This window comes from Peromyscus californicus, unplaced genomic scaffold (genome assembly GCF_007827085.1).
Source record: "Peromyscus californicus insignis strain IS unplaced genomic scaffold, ASM782708v3 Scaffold_9__1_contigs__length_137607984, whole genome shotgun sequence".
Taxonomy (NCBI): domain Eukaryota; kingdom Metazoa; phylum Chordata; class Mammalia; order Rodentia; family Cricetidae; genus Peromyscus; species Peromyscus californicus.
In genome coordinates, this window is record NW_026294617.1 from 116,437,464 (window position 1) to 116,456,517 (window position 19,054).

Consider the following 19,054-nt stretch of genomic DNA (forward strand, 5'->3'; position numbering starts at 1 on the left):
CCACATTCACACAACAGCTTTTCTGACATTTCAATCATAGCATTATTAATTTTTCTGATGATATTACATGGAAATGTTTATTTTAATTAGATATACCAGACTATAATATTTTATTATAGTATAGTTGAAAGGCCCTTGGAATTAATATGAGATGGTTTCTGATGAAATCAATAGACTAAGGGGGAAATGAAGAAGAAAAATACTTTTAGTTAAAAAATACCTTTTGTACAGAAATTAACACAGAATTTAATGAACTGATTTAAAATGGAATATGATTAGATATGTAAGAATGACTTTTCCCTGATGAGTTTGATTTGATTGGACCAGATAGGGACGTTTTCTGTACAGTTGTAGTTTTGAATGATGGTTTCTGGAAGAGAAAGTAGAGAGACTTAAATTTACCTGAAAGCACACCTAACTAAGGTCCATGTTTGGAGTGTTAGTGGAAGCTTGTAAATTATACCTAAGCCACTGGTAGCCTATTTTTGGATTGATTGGACAGGCAATTTTATAAGGACGACTTTCTGGAAATACCTCCCAGCATTACCCAGAAGGGAAAGCCCTCCAGTAACTGGAATAACACTTCTAGATGATAAAGAAGAAGAAAGGGATTTACTGCCATCTTCCCTTTGAACTTTATAATTTGATTTAAATCTGACTCTGGTAATAGAAATATACCATAAATAATCAGCTCATCCAGTTAAACTATTATTAAAACTAGCCTTTTGGGGCAATGCTTAATATAATGAAAATGCCTCTGTATACCATTTTGCAGCTCTTCTCTGCTCCCCCCAGCAATTAAAGAACCATGTGATTTCAAGAGAAGAGACCGTAATAATTGCCTTGTGGCTTATTCTGCTATAGCTTATCATGTATTACTCAAAATGCTGTCCATAATAATGGTAGAACTGTCAAATTTAAAGTATAAGAAATAACATTACTGAAGACAGAAAGAACACCATATTCTTAGAAGCCTTTGCTTATTATTCTCACATGTGGAAAGACAAGTGGTTTAAAGGCGTTGTAACACACTGATCTGACTATGCCATTCATATTCCCTTGGATGTATTTCCTGGCTCATTGTTGTGTTATGTAAATACATGGTCTTCAGCTGCATGTTCACACCCCAAACTTTCCATGCCTGCCCTGGCTTCTCCATTCTTCACTTTCCCTATATGCTAGTTTTCTGTTATACCATATGATTAAATTAGATATTTCAGTTCTCAAAATATGCTTTTGCTTTGTCAGAACTTCAACTTATTTCTTTTAGCAATTCTGAGAACTTTATAGCTATTCAGAAAATGAAAAAGTTCCTAATGTAATTTACACAAACACGAGTTTGTTTGTTCTAAGCTTCCTCAAATTCATTTGATAACAAAATTAAGCACAATAGCTATTAACATCCTATGCAAATGTACCTCTGCAGAAGAAAAACTAATGCTTAGGCAAAGTAGAGTTTCCATTTTTGTGTGTCAGAGCAGTGATAAAATAGATGTTGTCATCCTCATCTGACTCTAGTCTATTCATACAGCAAACCTGTCATTCTTTCACTGATAGAGTAAAACTCTCATGGGGAATTTGGGAATAGGTGAGCACACTTGCATAATAGGTAGTGTATTTTAATTTTAAATTAATATTATTAAGGAACATGAATATTAATATTGTAAATGTTAAAATAATAGGAAATTATTAGATGAAAGATTATTATGTAACACTATAATATGATGCTTTTATTTACTTACATTTTTTACAGTAAAGTATTACTATATGCATAATGTATTTATTTTATAATTTTACTTTTGCAATGATATTATGCAGTATAAACCAGGCTGTAAATAATCATGCCTAATGTTCTTTCTTTCTTAGGATTTTTGCATTCAAATATACTAAAGACTCAGGTGCTTCTGCATGTCACTTCCCTTTCTGTGACAAGACACCTGAGAGGAGGAATCTAAAGTTGGGGGAGTTTTCTTTGACATGGGCTTCCTCATAGCAGCGGTATGGTGGCTGAGATGGTTCAGTTCGTGTTGACATGAATTTGTATCACTGTTTGTCACATTTGGCCAGATGAGGAAGTGATTTTTAGGCTGGAAGTGGCAGCAGTTGACACCTTCCAGGACCACCCCCAGCTTCCATTCTTCAGCTTGACTGTGGTTCTCAAGTTTTGGGCACCTCCCTAAATAGCACCACAGGCTGGGGACCCATACTCAGACACCCAAGCCCATGCAGGACATTTCACCTTTAGGTTCTAACAGAATCATAACCTCTCTTCAAAACTTACAATCTCCCTGCAGGACATAGTTTTAGAAACATATGCCATAGGGAGGAGAATAGAGCTTAGCTGATACTTTATACTCTGTATGGTTTTTTTTTTTCCTGTATCAAGCTTAGGAAACATCATAGGAGATTGGATGAGAGGAATCTGTTGGGGGATGCATCTGGGAACATTGATATAGTGTATGTGCAGATAGGTTTGTACTTAGTGAGTATTTAGGTGTGTGGCACATGCACACAATATCAAACAAAATGCTACAAAGAGCTTACTGAAAAACAGAAAATTTCTGCTGTGGTCCTGCAAACACAGAGTCAAAGTTCACCCAGTGATGAGGCTGAAAGAGCACAGGTGTTATTTTATTTTTCTTTCTGTGGCTTCAGCGCCATGATCTTTAGATTTGCTGTAGGAAAAAAATCGCTTGGTTTTCTTTCCTACAACTAAGATTAATTATCTGGTTACTTTTTTTTTTTGCTACATTTTAAGCTTCACATACACACCATTACTGTCTTACATACTGTTAATGAGAACTTTAAAAAATGTAGCACAATAGGACGTAGAATATATTCACTTAGCCATGTTTTAAATGTGTAACTCAAGGGCATTGAGTAAATTCAGGATAGTATCATCATTGCAGGCTTCTCAGGAACATTGTCATCTTTCAAACTTGCGGCATTATGTTTGTTTATTTGTTTGTTTTGAGTTGGTGTGTCACTATAATGTAGCACAACTGACCTCAAATGGTTGATCCCTCCCCCTCTATCTCAGCTCCCCAGTGCTTAGAGTGTAGGCAACTCTATGAAATTCCATGGTTTTGCACTCTTGTCCATTCATCTGTTGATGGATATCTAGGCTGGTTCCATTTCTTCATCATATTGGTTGCTGAGGCAATAAACATGGATGTGCAAGTACCTATCCCTGTGGTATGCTGACTTAGAGGCCTTTGGGTATATGTCCAAGGGTGATACAGGTGGGTCATATAGTTATTTTACTTTTACATTGCTGAGAAACCTCCATACTGATTTTCATAGTGGCTGTACCAGTTTATGAGCCATAAATGTAGGGTTTTTTCTTTCTCTATAAAATTTTCAACATTTTTTTTTTTTTTTTTTTTTGGTTTTTCGAGACAGGGTTTCTCTGTGTAGTTTTGCGCGTTTCCTGGAACTCGCTTTGGAGACCAGGCGCACGCCTTTAATCCCAGCACTTGGGAGGCAGAGCCAGGCGGATCTCTGTGAGTTCGAGGCCAGCCTGGGCTACCAAGTGAGTTCCAGGAAAGGCGCCAAACTACACAGAGAAACCCTGCCTCGAAAAACCGAAAAAACAAACAAACAAACAAAACAAAACAAAACAAAACAAAATTTTCAACATTTTTTATCTGTAAACTGACGTTTGGAGAAAAAAATAAAAGCCACACCTGTGTTCAATTTTCTCCAATATAATTGGATGTGGGGGTGCATGCCTGTCTTTCTAGCACTTGAAAAGTGGGGGCAGGAGAATCAGAAGTTCAAGATTGCCTTTAGCTACATAGTGTGAGTGCAGCCTGGGCTGCAGGAGACCCCGTTTTAAAAAGAAACCTACATTTGGCATTTGATAACCAATTTGTGTGTTCTTCCCTAGGGAAGACCATTTTCTTCATGCCACCATTCCCTAGTTGCTTTGTCTAAGGCTGAGGCCTGTGAGCTTTCCCCTTCTATGGTATATTGTCAATTGGTGTCATCTTTGTTCAGATCGTGTTTAGCAGCCTTGTTAATAAGACTTTATGCTTGTAGCTTCTCTGAAATTTCTAGGAGACACAATCTCAAAGCAAACTCACTGTTGTGGTTCTTACAATCTTTCTACCTTCTCTTTTACTGTGATCCCTGAACCTTTGTTGCAAGAGTGTTTTGTAGATGTTTCAGGTGGAACAAGGCTCCACTACTCTTTATTTTGATTGGTTATGGTTTTTCTATAATGGTCTCCATCTGTAGCACAGGGAAGTTTCCTTAATGAGAGGTGAGAACTGCACTTATCTGTGGGTCTAAGGGCAAACATTTAGGATGTAGTGAGGGATTGTGCTGCTTAGTGAAGTAGTGGTTGTAGGATTTCCCCCAAGATCCATGACTCTACTAGCTCTGGGTAGTTGGCTAGATTTCCAGTACCAGGTATGATTTAAATCTTGTTGAGTAGATCTTAATTAGAAAGCCATTAATTAGCTTGAAGATACATATGCCTGCTACTATTCTACTCTTAGGGTTTTCATGCCATGCTGGCTGTATCTGGGTAGAACTATTAATTGCAAAATATACATATAAATAACATTATTTATACTGAGTGGATTATATTTGAAAATGTATTTATACATGCATACATGCAACAACACTTAAAGAAAAAGAAGCCATGGGTTTGAAGAGAACAAGAGGTGGGGTTATGTGGGACAGTTTGGAGGGAGGAAAAGGAAGGATGAATATGTTGTAATTATAATTTCAAAAAATTTTAAAGAAATACTAAAAAGAATAAAAAGAAATCTACAAGACCAAATGACTGAAATTCATGTTACAGAGGTTAAATGTTTGCAGAAAGAGCCAAATTATTTTGGGCTATTTTTATTCCTTACAAAAGCTCCTCATTGCCCACTGCTAAATCTGACCTAATACTGTTCTTAGCAGAACCCTACCTTATACTGACCCCAAAGCTGAGAATGTCATCAAAAAGCCAAATACCAGAATGCACAGACATTTCCCTGCTCTGCTGCTGCCAGCCTACCAGTGTCCAAACAAATGAGTTTGGGAAATGCTTCAATTTATGCTATCTTTTCTACAATGTATGGTTTTAGCACCTCTGTAGTCATGTGGGCTTTCTTTTTAAATGAATTCTCTATTCCATTCTGTTTCCCTACAGAGATACCCACTTATACTATATCTTCTTAATTAAGTCAGATGCTTGTAGTAGTTCCTTAGGACAGAATGTATAAGAGCACAGAAGAAAAAGAAAGTTTAGAAAGAAAGACAAAGCTGCTAGAATCTGCAGATTATAGCATCTTGTAGCAGTTGACTTTTTCTTTTAGTTTATGTGTATAAGTGTTTTTGTCTGCGTGTATGTATGTGTACTGCGTGTGTGCCTGGTGCTGAGATTAGGTGTGTATTATGTGTACTGCATGTTTGCCTGGTGCCAAGATCAGGCGTGTATGTGTCTGTACTGCTTGCATGCTGGATCCTCTGAAACTGGAGTTACAAACGGTTGTGTTCCACCATGTGGTTACTGGAAACTGAACCTGGGCCCTGTATAAGACAAGTGCTCTCAGTTTTACATGGGATTACTTTGTATCATAAAGCTAGCAGTTTTTTTCACTTTAATCTGTAAGTGTAATAGCTTATGATTTCTGTTGGAGTTTTTGAAGAAATTGATAAATATACTAGAATATATACAAATTAATGGGTACATAAAAATCTAAGAAAGGAAAGTATGAAGAATGAGAGTAATCACTGCACCACTTATTAAGACATAGGACAAATTCATATTAATAAAAATATCATGGCTTTCATATAAAAGCAAGATGAATGGATTACAAAGCAGGAAAAAAACAGATAGACCCACACATATGAAGACAATTGAATGTAAGATGTTCCATATCCCGAGGGTTAAAAAAACTAATTGTTTAGTAGGACATAATGTTTATTATGAAACTCTTACTGAAGAAAATAAGATTAGATCCTTACAAAGTACGATGTTCAAAGATGGAAGAAAAAAAGTACAAAGACATTGGGAGGAAATCTCAGAGAATACTATTGCAATAAAAAATGTCAAATGTAAAAAGCTTAAAGTAAGAGCTTATGTAAACATGAGGATTTCAGGTCAACTTTGGACATATCATGCAGCATTAAGGAGATTGCAGAAGAAAGAGATACCTGCAAAGTTAAATACAGAGACATTTACCTCTACCAAAAGCAGAGCTTATAAACCAAACAACAAGATAAGAAACCCAGAAAGGGGGCTGGAGAGATGGCTCAGAGGATAAGAGCACTGATTGCTTTTCCAGAGGTCCTGAGTTCAATTCCCAGCAACCACATGGTGGCTCACAACCATCTGTAATGAGATCTGGTGCCCTCTTCTGGTCTGCAGTCATACATGCAGACAGAACACTGTGTACATAATAAATAAATCTTTAAAAAAAAAAAAGAAACCCAGAAAGGAAAGGGACAGGACATATCATATTACGTTACAGGTCTCTTAGTGATGATCTTCCTGATTCTTCTCTGTGGAGATTCAAGTTGTCCTTACAAGATTCCCCTTTCTTCTTACACTCATCTAGTTGTACATTTCTACTGTTGCAGTGTAAAAAAGAATGTTAATGTTTTAAATCCAGAGAGGAAATGGTAGCAACAAAGCAAACTCCAAAGTCTGGCAATTATGTGATAAACAAACAGGCTTTGATTTTAATGATGAAGTTCTCTGAAGATACTTACTGGAGTTCCATTTGTCATTTTTTAAGCAAAGGATAAATGAATTATATAAGGCAAATTGGCATGGGAAATAATGTAGTATCAGGTTTCATCGATGTGCAGAATTCCACCAGTTCCCCTCGAGGCTTAAACAAATATTACATGAGTGAGGGCTCTTGTAAAATGTTGTTTTGAAATAGATTTCATTAATGGCTTCTAGTGATAATTTATTTCTCTCTTTATGCACAAGTCTTTTTCTCACAGTAATAATGGGTAAGTTATTTGCATATAAATAGATTTCAGCTGAAGCAGAAACCAAATATGTTTCCCCCCACCCCCCTGGACATCGTTAAAAAGAGAAAAAAATAGAGAAGGGAAGGAGATTTTGTAATAATTAGCAGGCAGGATTTATAATAATATTTTTCATCAAAACTTTTTGCGGGTAACCTTCTTTGATGTTTTTCTTGGTACACTTCATGTCTTGACCTCTGTTAAATTCGTAAAGGAATTAACCTGCCATCTACTGATTGCTGTTTTTGTTCTACCTGAGACAGAACCCTCCTAGAAAGATAGACTATGATTTTGTCCGCATTGTCTCATAGTTATCTTTGTTTCTGAAAGAGGAAGAATGTTCTGTTTTAGAGAGGTAGATGTCAATCCTTTGTCTGTATTCTTAATTAAATAAATCATTTATTTGTGAAGAGTAATGAAACATATGTTTATGATGGAGATAAACAGTTTGCCTTTCAGTTAACAGTGTATAAATGTGTATCTTTTGGCTTTTGTATAGTATATATTATCAAAATATTGAATTTTTTATTATAGAGTATGTTTTTCATAAGTAAATATTATATATAGTGGGACCTTTTGTGTATACTTTCATTTCAAGTAAAAATGGTCACTAGGTGAGAAAGAATAAGAAACCAGTATTTTTAGATTTATTTACTTGATATATGCCTTTGTCTTTAGTATCTGAGCTATGATACATCCCTGTATCATTTTACTCTAAGTGAGTAACAGGCAACATGTATGACACAGTATATATGAGTCATTTGTTGGCAAAATTAAGATACCAGCTGCTTTCTGGTGGGTAGGATGTCTATTAATGTGTCTTTCTGACCAGTAGAGGTCACTCAGTGTAAAGTGAATAATGACTTCTATTTTCAAAAGAGACAGCTAATGTGACCATTCTGTTTGAGCAAATCTATTACACTTGGTATCTGTTACCTGTGGAAAAGCTGCTTTCAGCTTTGCTTGTGCATGCTTGCTTAGGTGAGTACGGCTGATTCACGAGGTTCAAAGACGTTTTTAAACATGAAGTCAAAGATATGACCCTGATCAAAATACTGTATTTAAATCTTTGCGCTTTTGAGCATTATGCAGATTTTTTTTTGGAAGTTTAGAAAGGAGTGAGATATAAATTTGTCCCACATAGAACAGGATACAGTTGGATTCTACCACAGAGAGGCAGCCTTCCCCATAAAATAGAGCAAAGGACCTGGGTGCAGGGGGAACCAGCACTTAGCCTTCATTTTTCTCTCATTGTCTGTGGAATGGAGTTAGAAAGTAGCTGTGTGTGGCAGCCTTGGCGGCCGACATTGTGGCAGTTTGAAAGGTTTTAGAACTGTGACATTTTTGTTTTAAGTGTGTTTATACTTTTAACTTTTAAAATACAGTGTAAAATGAAAAGTACACCTAGGGACAAAATTGCAGAATTTACCAGCTTACTCTAGCTTGTGATTATCATCCACTAGACTCTACCCACCGTCAGGACTATACCTCATTCAGGCAGTGGGACATTTTCAGCTCGTTCATTTGACATTCCTCTGGCAAGTCTGCTGTTTGGGGAGGTTCTAGCAATTCTGAAGGCAATGTTCAGTAACTAAAAGAGGCAAAGCACAGTGTAGCTTTTGAAGCCAGTTTCTTGTAGACTCTAAGTGATGTCCCGCTTTCCTTTCCCTCAGGGATATTCTAAGGGCTGCATCAGCTTAGCTGTGTGCTCATACTCATAGGATCGCATTGTGAAGGGTGCTTACCTTCTCTGGACCATTTTACCCCTCTTTCACAAAAGAAGAAACTAAAACTTAGGAAGTTTAGAGAATTTACCTAGGTCACATGGCTAGTACAGAGAAAGCTTGAACCTGAAGTCAGATTTAAGGTTTACTTTTGAAAACATCAGAGTAAAATAATGGAGGCAAGAATTCTTAAAAGAATTAAAACTTGAATGATTGTCAAATAGATTTATAAAATTTGCCCAAGATGTTGTGTAGACGAATTTCTAAATGGTCTTATTAAATAAAAAACATGCAGCCAAATACAGGGGTGAGAGCCTTAGAGAAAGATGAGGGAGATAGGGAAAGCCACAGCTAACCTTATCTCACCAACTCAGCAGCTTCCAAATGTGAGTTACTTCCTGTCTACCACATCTATATGCCTTGCTGTTCTGCCCTTTCATTGGCTCTCTTAGCCCAGCTACCTCACTTCCTCTTCTTACACAACTCTGTCACTTTCTGTCTGTCTGTACAGACCTCTATGGTTGGTACTGGGATTAAAGGCATGTGTCACCGCCCTTGGCTCTGTTCCCTAGTGTGGCCTTGAACACACAGAGATCCTCCTTGCTAAGTGATAGGATTAAGGGCATGTGCTACTGTTGCCTGACTTCTTTGTTTACTTAACATGGCTTGTTATTTCCTCTGATCTCTCTCCAGGCAAGCTGTATTTATTAAAGCACAAATAAAATATCACCACAATGTTGCCTATGACAACATCAATAGTGTTAAAAACAGCAAAAAGCAGGTCACAGAAACGTTCCTGTTTCTAAAATACCAGTCTCTATCAGTTACTTCCTTCTTCAAGACCACTGTTCTTAAAGTACTTACAATATGAATATGGTTTTAACATTTGAAACAGAAATATGATTTCAAGCTGTTTCTGCATTAGACAGTTACTGAGAAAAAAGTAAAACACATTAGAGTCCTATGCGTAAATCAAAAGGACTCTTCCTTGCCTGGTTCTGGCATGTCCTGAGGTTATTGAATCTCTACCATGGGTAGATGCGAATCAGATAGATTTCTAGAAGCAGTTATATCTCACTCATCTGAATTTTCAGAAGATAGATTTATTTTAGGATCACTATTTCTTTTGATATTTGAGGGGAGAGTTTTTTGATACTTCAATATATTTTGGACAGAAAAATTCTAAACTGTAGCTCAGAGGTCTAAAACAGGATTTCAGTGAAATTGTGTTTTCTTGGTCTGAATTGCAGAGAACACAGTTTATTCTAGTGGTAAGGATGGGTGCAAAGAACTTGCCTTTGGGCACATCTTTGTGGTGGCTCACACCTTAATCCCATAATTTCAGAAGCTAAAAGCAGCAGGATCTCCAGGCTGAGGCCAGACTAGGCTCAGAGTAAGATGTCTCAAACTCCCACAAAACAAAACCCACAAAGACACAGTTGGATGATTCTCATGCCTTTGATCTGTGCACTACATTTTGAGGAGGATTAGGTAAAAATACACAGTGCTAGATATGAATATCTTTGTTTTCAATGCCCAACATTTCAAGCTATGTAATAGCTTTAGGTAGAAATGAGTGGTCTGTAACAAACAGACCCATAGAATATAAGTGTGATGCATGATAAGAAAACCCCTAGCTATTTGAAAGAAAATATGATATAAAAAATCCTACTGCCATTATTGTTGGTTGACCTGAACCTGTAGTACTTGATTGAGAAGAAGTCTTGGAAGAATATTTGCAGAATTCTATTGGTAGTGGTGCCATCTATATTTGTGGGGTATAGTTCATATTCTCTATCAATAAAGAAAGGCATGAAAGAGGTGTTACCAGGAATTCTGGGGAGCCCTGGTGGAGCCATCACATGATAGCTTAGAAATTGGGTAGGTATCCCTATTGGGGTTCTTAGTTTCATTAATGAAAAAAAAAATTAAGAGGACTCAAATGAAAGCTCAAGGACAGAAAATTTGTTAGAGTTTAAAAGGAAAACCCCAGGGCAAGCAAACTGTTCACTTGGAAACTGTTGCCAGGGAAAGAGAACAGAGAAGAAAAGAGAAGGAAGAAAGCTTCGCTGTGTAAGATAAGCTGGCACGAAGGTCTGCCACCATATGGTGGGGATGCTAGCATTAGAGAAAGGACAATGAAGCTCAAATCCTTGGAGGTTTAAAGGCAACTTAGACTTTACCTATCATCTGAAATGAAAAGAAGACAAGGAAAGGGAATGGTTATACGGTTGGTAGATCCAGCCAAACCTCAGGCCCACTTGTAGGACCGCTAACTCTTAACAGGGATGAGACAAGGGTCTGTCCTACCTAGATGTAGATTCCATTCTTTACTGTATCAGTGGTCTGTGGTTTCTTATTCTAGTAGAGCATGCTCAGGAGATCATGGTAATCACAGGGCTCTGTTCCATGAAGAAAAGGTCTTTTTCGTACTTAAATCTACACATACATTTTGGCCAAAAAGGAGCACAAAGCTTCCTGAGATACTAGATGTTTGTCAGTAAACCATTTACTTACTTATTTTTGAGATAAGATCTCTGCATACAGGCCAGACCAGCCTCAAGCTCATGATTCTTTTGACTGTAGGCATGTACCACCACATCTCAATTAATGTAAAAAGTAGATGATAAAGCACAAAAGCTGTTCTATCATTTTAGTTATTGATGAAAGCCATTCATGAGTTGCATATTTGTAGACTGCCACATAGTTTTAAATGAAAGGTGGCTTCCTTATCACTGGGTTCCTATAATTCATACTGGAATGCTGTGTTATAATGTATACATCTTTAAGTCTAGTGAAATTTGCTTATAAAATACTTATATTACCAGAGAGTAAAAATACTTTTGTTTTAGAAGCAGTTTAAAAATTCATTTGACAGGGCTGATAGATGCACATTTTGATAAATATATAATGTAAAGGCCCACATATAAACAGCCATTGCTTCCTGAAGCATTATGTTGGTCAAGATAAAGCCATATGATTATGTATTTATATGTTATCACAGCGACAGCCCCATTGCTTGTTCAATGTGAAGAACAAGTGTTTTAACAGGAACATGGTTTAGGTAGACTAATCCCCTAATCTACTTGGTTTGGAGTATACTATTATATTCTATTTCTTAAGGCCCCTTTGACAGGAATTTCTTGGTACTCTGTACTACTTTAAGATATTATCCTAAAATATTCAATACTTAGGGAAGTATTTAAAGAATCATTATCCTTATGCCTTCTGTCTTTGAATATGTAACAGTGCTGGGCAGGAGAGATGGCTCATTTGTTGAAAGGCTAAGATCCACAACCAGTAGAACAAGTATGCGACAGTATTTTGATTTTGGACAGCAAAGTTAATGAGACAGTGAACACAGATATGAGAAATTTTCTTAAAATTAATACAGGTTTAGTCTGCATATCTCCTCATCATTATCTGCAAGCTCAATTTCATAGACTGAAATACCGTGGTCATAGTCTGAAGTGCCATTGGATCAAATTGAATCTTAGATACAGTAGAAAACAGTAAATCACAATATGTCTCTAATATGATGGTGTGTTTTAAGGACTCATCTTTTCTTTGATATTCCATAATTTTTAAAACCAAATAATAAAGTCACAGTGATAAAATAAGTTGTACAAAATATCAACTCTTTACTTGATATTTTAAAACCATGTTACTTAAGTGAGCTTTTTTCTCATTTAAAAAAATCCTAAAACTGTGCCTACATAGGGAATATTTACTTTTCAGTGGGTTTTTAATAATCTTTATATGATGTAGAGTTCATTATTATTGAGTAAGAATGATTTCATGATTTCTAAGTATTGACTCAGCATAGAGACAGTCATTTTTAAATCAGAGATTATCAGATTTATTTATAGAAGTGGTTATTTTAGTGTCCACTCTTATGTACCAAAATGGTCACACTGAAGGACTGTGAGAACAGATTTTATTTTAGATTACTCAGTGTTTCTGTTCTCTACTGTTTTTGCCCTGTGGCATTGGCTGACATTTCATAGAGACTGAATTGGCAGAGGGCTGGAAAATATGTAATTATAAGAATCACCTGCTATGGAATTTCCTATTATATACTAGTCATGATTCAGGCATACTTTTCATAGATGTTGGATGAGAAGTTTTCTTCTTCCAAAACCTGTGATTAAAACATGGCATTTTGTATATAAATAGGAGATGGATTCTGAACAATCCAGCTGTGAATCAGAGCTGGTGTAGTGATGTAAGTCTTTGACCTGTATTATATAAACAGCAGTGTACATAATTGGAATTTTATTTTAAGATTAAGTGCAATAAATCTTTTTAGTACTCCATAGCTTAAAACAGACCAAGTGCTAAAATGCAGGAAGAAGAATGGTGAAGTATTTTTCTTTACTTAATACCCCTCAAAGGAATTCCAACAAAAGAGATAAATCTACCAAATTACACTTGAAGAATTACATATATATATATATATATATATATATATATATATATATATATAACACATATGCAGAATATGTAAAGAATCTGCTTAACAATGAGTGAACATGTTTATCAGTTGCTGTAGCACAGTAGTAAGTGCAGAGCACAGACTATGTTTTTCATAATTGAAAATAAAATGTCTCCATACAATAGTGTTTGGATAATAGCCTTGCCTGTTGCATTAACCTTTGTATATCTGGGTCAGTAACGTTTCAATTGTCAATTAACTAACTGGAATTATATAGCCAGTTCCCAATGGCAGTTTTTTTCTGTTTACTACAGCAATACATAAAATTTTGTGCATAGCTTAATTTGTATATGAAAGTCTATCTTTTACAATATTTTACTTAAATATTTGTGTGTTGTTCTGCCACATTCTAAATACATACAAATTATATCATCCTACTGTCATCTATACAGTTATTTTACAGTAACAAGAGTTGTGAAAAAAAACATGTGCCTTGGTAGATCATTACCCATTAACTTCCTACAATGATGTTTTAGCTTTGGATAGCTATTAAGTTGATATGGGTTGTTTGAACTAGAGACTGGATGTTATCTTCTCCATATTTTGAAATGCTCTCTACAATGAATCAAAGCATTAAAATGATTCATATGAATGTATTAGTTCTAAGAAGCTATTGATCTTAAAAGCATAAGGAATGCATGTTCATAAGTATATAATTTTGAATGAATGTTGACTAGAGAGATACAGAAGCATTATATTTATATTCCATTAATATCTTTGTATTTACTTTACTAGCTCACTGTTTATGTTCATTGATGATACACTATGCCCCCAAATTACTTTTATATTCCTGGAGTGACTCTTGAATTCTCCTGTTATAATTTCACTCATTGCAAATGTTCTGAAATATTCCACACATCCATGGTAAGGAAATCTTCATGAAGTCTATCTTTTTGAAATGTTTGATTTCATAGAGCTCTTTCTTGAAATACAGTATTTGGCACGGGGCAGACCTAGTGAGCATTGGTTTGACTAGGAGTGGAGCAAATTAACCGGTCTATATTTACACTGTCAGCTTTTGTAATCTAGTCACAAGCTGTTCATCTGTTCACTAGATTCTCTTCCTCCTTTTCTGCACTCTCCTTTCTTCTATTGCTTTTTTAACTTTTAGTCTCTTGTGTAGATTTCTGTTTCCATACACCATCACTGAGAACAACTTCAGCCATTACTCCTGTGATTAACTGGATTGTTTGTCTCAGATCAGCTTCCTATTGGGCTCGTGAAGTTACCGTTGCCTTTTTGGTATCATTTCTTGGACACCCTTTCAACTATTGAAGACAACACATTCTTAGCAAACTCATGATGCCACTCTCTAATGTCTTTTTGCTCTGCTTCCCTTGTTTTGGTCATAAGCTTAATATTTTCATAGATATTGTATATTTTTTATTTTCTCCATTAAAAAGATTTAATTTATTTATATGTGTGTATGTATAAATGTGTGTGGGTGCTTGCAGAGGCCAAAAGAAGGCTTTAGATTCCCTAGAGCTGGAGTCATAGGTAGATGTGAGCCACCTTACCTGAATTCTGGGAACCAAACCTTCTTTCTTCATCCTTTGTGACAACTGCAAGTGCTGTTAACCACTACGCCTAGTCCAGTTCAACCACCTAGGGCCATCTCTCCAGCCCAGCCACCTAGTGCCATCTCTCAGCCCAGCCACCTAGGGCCATCTCTCTAGCCCAGTCACCCAGAGCCATCTCTGCCTCCCAGTCACCCAGAGCCATCTCTGCCTCCCAGTCACCCAGAGCCATCTCTGCCTCTCAGACACCCAGAGCCATCTCTGCATCCCAGACACCCAGAGCCATCTCTCCATCCCAGCCACCTAGAGCCATCTCTCCAGCCCATCCACTCTAGAGCCATTTTTCCAACTGTATCACTATAGATTATTGTCTTTTTCCAGTCACTCTCCATACTTAATGTTTTTGTATTTCTTAGAGAATACTGACTTTCTCTTCCACACTATAAATGTTCATAAATGCCTTATTGGCATTCCTGAAATGGACCATCTTCAAGTTGTCTCTTCCTATAATGTACTGTCAGATTTTGCTTTTAAACTACAACTTTCTCATGTGTCTCTTTATTTCTAAAACATTTCTTAAATAAATTTAGTTGTTTTAGAGAGTTACTCTGTGTGTGTGTGTGTGTGTGTGTGTGTGTGTGTGTGTGTGTGTGTGTACTCATGTGCATGTATATACAGGTCATTGGAGGTCAGAAGACAACTTGTAGGAGTTGGTTCTCTCCTTCTACCATATGGGGTTAAAGAATCCAACCTACACCATCAAACTTTTTTGCAAGTTCCTTTATCGACTGAGTCTTCTCACTGTCCCATGTAAAACTTTTAAGAGATACTTATTATCTAGGAAAGTAGGACATTTTCTTTTTAAACAAAAGACTGTGCGTAAAGCTAACATGGAAAACAAGCAAGTAAAGGATGGAGTCTATATCTGTTTAACTTAGTATTGAATTTCCTATACTCATCTTTATATGCAAAATAGCTTCTGGTCACTTTCTTATAACTTAGGGGTATTATAACATGCAAGTTGGGACCCATTAAGTTAGGTACAGTAATATTTATTTTAGGATTATGTGATTTCCACTCAAATAATCTTTGATACATTGTTCCATTTAAACTGTCTTTGAGCTGTGATACATATATATATATATATATATATATATATATATATATATATATATATGTATATTTGTTGTCCAGAATGCTATTAAATCATCTGTCTGCCTCTTCAAATCTTCATTCTCCTAAATGCAGCTGCCACTACTCCCTCACTGAATGTGAATGAATATTTGGGAAATAAATGAATTAAGTATACTTTTTATGATGTGTCTCTTGGAGAATTGCAGTTTTGTCTTCTTTTAGGAAATTGTTTCCATATTACATTTAACAACTGAGCAAGTAGACATAATCATTTTATACTTATCATGGTTGAAATTCATTAACTATTTAGAGAAACTTCATAAGAACAGTTGTTTCTTATTTTGTAGATTACGAGTACAAACCTAAGAGTAATAGCTAATTGACTAAAGTCGGGAAGTATAAAACTACTTTAAATTTATGTTCTTTTCTCTTAGGACCTGCAACATACAATCCTATTAAAATGAAATCTTCTGCCATGATCTCATTTGTTAAAGGAACAAAGCGTTTTGAACATTTTCCCAAAGAGTTCTCTCCTGGCCCAACGACATACGAGGTTTGTCAATGCTTTCTTGCAGCTATGACATGAACAGAATCATTTCTGTAAAGTATAGAACATGTGCACATTAGGTTATTCCTATGTGTTTACTGATAATACTGCCTAATCAAAACCTTTTACTTGAGTAAGATATTTTTGAAGATGTATTTTCACATTTTAAGGAAAATTATTGCAGAATTATAATTTTAACATTATGTTAACTTTATATTTGTCCTTTATACCATTGATATATAAAACATCCATACTTTTCTATAAATTTAAAAACTATTTGGATATTTTCTATTTGTTGTAATGTATATTTATACTTTTAATATTTTAATATATATCATTTGGCTTCATAGTGAATGGAGGTCTTCTAAGCTGAGGGCCTTCTGAGTGTATGGCTTAAATCTATATAAACATTTGTGGCAATTGTACTTATATTAGGCCTTTATAATCCTTTTGAGTGTATTTTATGGGATTTATTTGTTTATTTATTTTTGGTTTTTTGAGACAGGATTTCTCTGTGAAGCAGTCTTGGCTGTCCTGGAACTCACTCTGTAGACCAGGCTGGCCTCGAACTCACAGAAATCCGTCTGCCTGTCTCCCAAGTGCTGTTATTAAAGGCATGCGCCACCACCGCCTGGCAATTTTATGGGACTTTTAATGAGCACTTGTAAGCACCAGTGCTTACTTACCTGGCCACAGTTAGCTGGTGTGGCTGAGAGGAAATGAATCTTAATGAGGTCATTATGTAGAGGTCTTAGCAAGACTGGGGCAGAGACAGGTTTATTGTAAGCACTCAGTCTTTTTTTTTTTTTTTTTTTTTGGTTTTTCGAGACAAGGTTTCTCTGTGTAAGCACTCAGTCTTTTTATCCCCATATCAGAAACAATGCAATAGTGGTCACCAGGATCAATTCACTAGTAGTTGCCAGGATACAATGATGTTTGCAAGCTGCGCAGGGAACAGAAGATTAATGTCTAATACCAGTTGCCCTGTCAAACTTCTATGTGCTTCGCTGGCTTCTAGGGAGTACAGAGAATCACAGGGTGGCCTGAATGATTCACCGACGGAGGGAATGCCTTGGTTTCTCGGGAACTGAACGGCATCAAGTGCCCGAGAAGCCATGGACCTTAGCATGAAAATCCTTTAGGTGTGCCTCTCAAGACAGCTAGACCAGGCCAACTCCATGATTCCACGCAAGCACTGGTATTAGTTATTTCTGTGTTTTGTAAGGAACCTCCTTGTGCTGTACTTAGAGTCTACTTCTGGTGGAATGAACGCTGTAGCTCCCGCAGGCTTTATTGGACACAAATGCAAACACTCAGGCCGATTTTATGGCACATGTGTCACACCTGTTCCTTCATGTGTCACTTTCTAAGTAAAGTGATGTCTTTGTAGGTAGCATATCATTTCATGTTTTTATAAATCTTTAAATGAAAGAGCTTAATATTGCATTTTCATTCAAAGCTATTATTTGACAGGTAAGTTTCTTTTTCTTGTATTTTTAAAAAACTTTTTCTGGATGCTTAACATGTCCTTTGCTTCTTTCTTTCTGTTCTAAAATGCTATTTTTCATTTGTGGTTAAGCAGTATACACTGGAAGTTCTGATTCCATTCTTATTCTTTTTGTCCATGGTAACAGTAACTTTTGTGCTTTCTATATTGTAATGATATTAATTATTGTCCCTTTTCTTCCCAATCTAGTGCTCCTTCAAGCTGTGTGTGTGTGTGTGTGTGTGTGTGTGTGTGTGTGTGTGTGTGTGTGTGTGTGCGCAAGACTCTTCTTGTGATGTGGTTCTTCTGTTCCTGATTTATTTCTCTATTTCTGAATAAGTTCACTGTTTCATTTCCTCTAAGAGCAGTTGTTGTTTCATTTCCTTTAAGACCGTGAGTATATAATACTTGTGCTCCTGCCTGGTGAGAACTTGCTTAGTTTCTTTGAGATTTCTCTAAGTGTGACTTGATGCTTTTCTCTTTGTGTTGGATTCTGAGCTTCTGAGTACAAAATACCTCCAAGATAACCTTTTGTCTGAATGTAACTAAGGCCTTTGGTACTTTGTGGACCTAGATGTCTATATTTGTCCATGATTTGAGTAAATTTTTGCTATTATTTAATTAAATAAGTTTCTTCTCCTTTCTTTTTGGAACATTAGTAATGAGAATATTTACTCAGTGGTATCTCATAAGAATGTCTTCATTATTTTCTTATGTTTATTTATTCCTAAGGGTTATGTCTCAAGACTTAAATCACCTACCAAATTATATCACTTCCTAATTTTCTACATGGGGTTAAGATTTCAAAATATGATTTGACAGTGAGTGGGCCAGGATTTTTTAAGGGTAGAGGTGTGGAAAATTAATTTTCCTAGAGAACTTGAGAGTCTGTATTGGTTCCAAAGAATCACTTTCAAGAAGTAAGGAGATGTTCACTATATAATCTAGTCTCTGTTTTAAGCAAACTGGCTCCATTTTCTATATTTAACATATATGTTAGTATACAATTACATTATAAAAATAAGTTTCATTGCTTAAAGTCAAAAGAGGAAAAATTTAAAGCTACATATATGGAAATGGCAGTTTTATTGAATTAAGAGAAAACTGACAATAAATCTTAATTAACTTAATTATATGCAACAAGGATAAAAACTATCACAAATATGGATG

At 35.9% G+C, this 19,054-nt stretch overlaps 1 protein-coding gene across 1 annotated transcript in view; it reads left to right on the forward strand.

Annotated features, from left to right (window-relative positions):
• The window catches only part of Stpg2 (sperm tail PG-rich repeat containing 2), a 432,046-nt gene that overhangs the window by 234,514 nt on the left and 178,478 nt on the right, over positions 1-19,054 (forward strand). Inside the window, exon 12 of the mRNA XM_052731729.1 lies at positions 16,286-16,404. Coding sequence (XP_052587689.1) covers positions 16,286-16,404 — 119 coding nt within the window. The remainder of the gene's footprint in view (positions 1-16,285; positions 16,405-19,054) is intronic.